The sequence below is a fragment of the Rhinopithecus bieti genome, unplaced genomic scaffold (assembly GCF_001698545.2).
Source record: "Rhinopithecus bieti isolate Rb0 unplaced genomic scaffold, ASM169854v2 scaffold_13398, whole genome shotgun sequence".
Lineage (NCBI taxonomy): Eukaryota > Metazoa > Chordata > Mammalia > Primates > Cercopithecidae > Rhinopithecus > Rhinopithecus bieti.
Genome location: NW_016807392.1, coordinates 35,508 through 40,254, shown reverse-complemented (window position 1 = coordinate 40,254; position 4,747 = coordinate 35,508). Strand labels below are relative to the sequence as shown.

The 4,747-nt window shown below is 37.2% G+C and overlaps 1 protein-coding gene across 1 annotated transcript in view; it reads right to left on the bottom strand.

The window, feature by feature from the left end:
• Positions 1–4,747, bottom strand: part of LOC108535569 (probable global transcription activator SNF2L1) — a 61,549-nt gene that overhangs the window by 37,745 nt on the left and 19,057 nt on the right. Inside the window, 1 exon segment of the mRNA XM_017881648.1 lies at positions 3,677–3,796. Within this exon segment, the coding sequence (XP_017737137.1) occupies positions 3,677–3,796 (120 nt within the window).

Here is a 4,747-nt window from a genome sequence, read left to right as displayed (position 1 = left end):
GGGTGGAGTGCAGTGGCGCGATCTCAGCTCACTGCAAACTCTGCCTCCCAGGTTCACACCATTTTCCTGCCTCAGCCTCTCGAGCAGCAGGGACTACAGGCGCCCGCCACCGTGCCCTGCTAATTTTTTGTATTTTTAGTAGAGACGGGTTTTCACCATGGTCTCGATCTCCTGACCTCGTGATCCACCCTCCTCAGACTCCCAAAGTGCTGGGATTACAGGCGTGAGCCCTCACACCCGGCCATAAATAACCATTATCTTATCTTTCTCAATTGGAGTAAAACTAAATTAATAATAGTGTAAACTAACATTCTACAAGTGATGTATTTAGCTATTTAACCTACACTTGTTTGATGGTCTAGGCATTCAAATTTGAAATAAACATTAAAGGCCAATTCCTCAACTTTCAAAAAAAGAATAAATCATACTGAGTTAGTTTATTTCACATAAGAGTACATTAATGCTAACTTATCTGGGTTAATTTATTCAGGATCACAGCCATCATGACTTAATTTACCAGGTATGGTTGTAAAAGTAATGCAACTGATTCAACATACCATATATGAAAATCTACCTCAATGTATAATTTCCATGATTTATAAATGATATTCTTTCAAGTTTTCACTTCTCCTCAAAAGATAATTTAAACCTATTTTAAGAACCTATCTAGAAAATACAGAGGCAGAAATAAAATATAATCTCAGCTTAGAATATTCAGAAAAAAATGTGATTCTGGACATCACTGTTACTGTCAGACATTTAATTATAAAAATACAAGTCATCATAGTTATTAAAATTCTCTTTATCTATGCATCATTACTTTGCTAAAATTAGAAGCACAAGGAAACCAGTTAGAGATAGACAAGTATTTTACTAACTTTTCTCTAAAATGCGGATAAGAAGCTCCACTGGTATTTAGACTTCATTGTTTAAAATTTTCCACTTTATAAAACACTCCTAGTACCCATAAGTCTGTAGGAATAATTGTAAAATTAATAAAATTTATATCACATAATGAGATCTCAAAAGCATATTAGAAAGGCAATTTCCACCCTGTGCAGATAGGCTATCACCTCCATCTCAGCAGGATAAAATATAAGCAGTCTAAGTGAAGATTAGAGATAGGACAATCTGACAAATACAAGTCAAGAAACTAAATCTATCAGAAGCAATAACAGAAACAAAGCATTATCAGCATACTAGCTAAAATGCAAAACCAAAATGGCTCTTCTCAGTTTTCAGTAAAATAAGTACCTAAGAATGAGCTTTTTTATTTTAAGAAAATTCATTTCCGTCAGTTCAAAAATATAACAGCATTATGGAGCAATTTGAGCAACAAAATATGTAAAGATAGAACTGGATTGTAACTCAAAACATCCATGGGTCCATACTGATATAAATAAATAACTGAAGATACAAACAAATTGGGGAGAAGGGGTAGATCTTCCACACAGAAAAGTATCAATTAATAAATACATATAGGTGGAATGAAGAAAAAACAAAATTACCATTAGGGAAACACCACAATAACTACTGCAGGCAAGCTCCACCAATACATGCTAAAATCAGTGAGTAAGAGTTTGAGAAAGATCTCCCCACAAGGTATTTATCAATTACAGAGGAAAAAATGGCAGAGGATGTATTAGAAAGCCTGGATTTCCAGGCAGAAGCCTGTCACAGGGGCGCTGCCCTGTGGAGCGACTCTACTAAGGCAATGCTGAGTGGAAATGTGAGGTTGGAATTCCTACAGAAAGTCCCCAACAAGGGCACTGCCTAGTGGAATTGGGGTTGTTACAGGGACCCTGGAATTATAGAGCCACCAGCATCCAGCAACTCCTATCTGAAAAAGCTGCAGGCACCATACTCCAATTCATGAGAGCAGCCACGTGGGCTGTACCCAGCAAAGCCCTGGAGGCAGGGCTGCTCAAGTGCTTGGGATCCCATCTCTCACACTAGTGTGCCCAGCATGTAGGACACAGAGTCAAGGGAGATCATTTTGGAGCTTTCAGATTTAATGTCTACCCTGCTGGGTTTTGGACTTGCATGCGGCTTGGTTCTCCCTTTCAGAATGGAAATGTTTACCCAATGCCTATATAACCATTGTATCTTAGAAATAAATATCTTGTTTTTCGTTTTACAGGCTCACAGCTGTAAGGAACTTGCATTGAGACTGAGATGAGACTTTGGACTTTTTAGCTGATGCTGGAACAAGCTAAGACTTCTGAGGACCATTGGGATGGAATGATTATAATTTGCAATGTGGGAAGGACATGAGATGTGGGAGGCCAGGGGTAGAATGCTATAGTTTGGATATATTTGTCCCCCAAATCTCACATGGAAATTTGATCCCCAGTGTTGGAGGTGGGACCCAATAGGAAGTGTTTGGGTCATGGGGGCAGATCTCTCATGAAGGGCTTGGTGTAGTCCTCGAGGTAATGAGTGAGTTCTCTCACTCTATTAGCTCCTGACAAAGAGCCTAGCATTTCCCTCTTCTCTCCGGCACTGTCTCTCTCTCTGTCTCGACCATGTGGTCTTTACATATGCCGGCTCTCCTTTGCCTTCTTCCATAAGTGAAAGCAGGCTGAGCCCCTCACCAGAAGCAGATGCTGATGCCATGCTTCTCTTACAGCCTGTAGAACCATGAGCCTCAGGTATCCCTTTACAGCAACACAAATGTGTTAAGACAGTAGATATACCAATTACCCTGATTTGATCATTACACATTGTATATATGTAACAAAATATCACTCTGCATCCCATAAATGTGTACAATTAACATGTGTCAACTAAAAATAAAAGGAAAAAATAATGAAGTCTATTTTTAAAGAAATGCAATGTGGGATACTAGATTAGATCCCCTGGAATCTAACACCAGTTAATTAGATAATTAACCAATATCTTTTCCTGGCACAGGAAAGGACATTAGGAGAAAAACTGGTGTTAATTTCCCGGTTGTGATCATTATACTAACATGTAAACTGCTAATATTAGGGGAAGCTGAGTGAAGGATATAGGTTAGCTCTGTACTATTTTTACAACTATTCTGTAAGTCTAAAGTAATTTAAAAATAAAAAATTTTTAAAATCCAGCCTTAATTTCAGTTTAAAAAACAAGATAAATAAAACCCTCATTTCTTCAACAGACCACATGTAACAAAGTCCTTCTGCATTTAAGTAACTAAATGTTACTAATATTATTATTCATATAGTTAACATTAAGTGCCAGGTACTATTCGAATAACTTTATGAGTATTAACTCATTTCATCATCAGAATCCCTCTATGATGTAACTATTATAACCTCCATTTGATAAGTGAGAAAACTGAGAATACCCACAGTCACTTAATTAGTGACAAAAGTTGAGATTTCAGCTCCAGAATTCAGGAATTCAACCTCAATCCTACTCTGCTTCTCAATAACAAAAGTAGTACTAGCAGTAGTAGTAGTAGCAGCAGCAGCAGCAACAGCAAAAATGATGATGATGATGATGATGATGATGATGATGATGATAAACCAGTAAAATATATGAAAGATAAACCTTGCATGAGATCTCTAGACCTGTATCAAATTTCACTGTAGAGCAGGGTATTATAATAGGTAAATGCCAGGGTTATTTTATAATTGTTATAGGGAGAAATGCTCATTTGAGGTTCTAATGGTTGAGAGTAAAAAGTTACCTTCTGTTTTTCTCTATAATCTTCTCCTTCAAACTTGTATAAACTTTGTTCGATGTCCATTCTAAAATTTCTTAGAGAAGACTCTCCCATTTTTTGCAGGCGCTCATTCATCTCTGCAGTCTAAAGATGAATACATTGAAATGAGAAAATAATCACTGAATTACTTGTAAAAGTCTGTGGAATCTCTACCTTTTTAATAGTCAGGTTTTGACATGAAATATCCAGTCTGCTAATTTACAAGGTATGAATGCAATGCTAACATCAAACTTGAAGTGTAAATTTTACTTGCCCAAGTATTTCAAATATTTAAATGGTGCTTCCTAAGTACTCTCACTCAGGCTTTCTTTAAAATCTTTTATCAGTGAAGTTGTAGCCACATTATAATCGCTCTTGCATAATTTAAATGGGACAAATAGCTAAAGCTAACACAAAGACAAAGATGGACTAAAATAACACATTTTGCATACCAATATGAAACGCATTAACACAAGATTATTCAAAATGCAGGTTATTACCTGAACTACAAAATTCTTCTGAAAAGCAAATTCAACCAGTTTACAAAATATGTAACAAACATAGTAAAATACACCAGAGAGATGAAATCAGCAAAATCCACACTGTGATTAAGTCAAAAGGCAAACAACCTAGTCTTTTCACCAAATAAATTACAAGCAATACAATACATGGCAGGAGAAGGGGCCTATAGATTTTAAAAGATAGGGATGAAATCTCAACCAATGGCAATTTGTATTCTGATTGGCATTCTGATTTAAAAACAAAAAGAAAACTTTTTAAGTATAAATATGTATGAAACAATTGTAAATTTGAATACTAACTGGATATTTGGTGTTATTAAAGAATTATTGGGGTTGGCCGGGCGCGGTGGCTCAAGACTGTAATCCCAGCACTTTGGGAGGCCGAGACGGGCGAATCACGAGGTCAGGAGATCGAGACCACCCTGGCTGACACGGTGAAACCCCGTCTCTACTAAAAAATACAAAAAAACTAGCTGGGCGAGGTGGCGGGCGCCTGTAGTCCCAGCTACTCGGGAGGCTGAGGCAGGAGAATGGC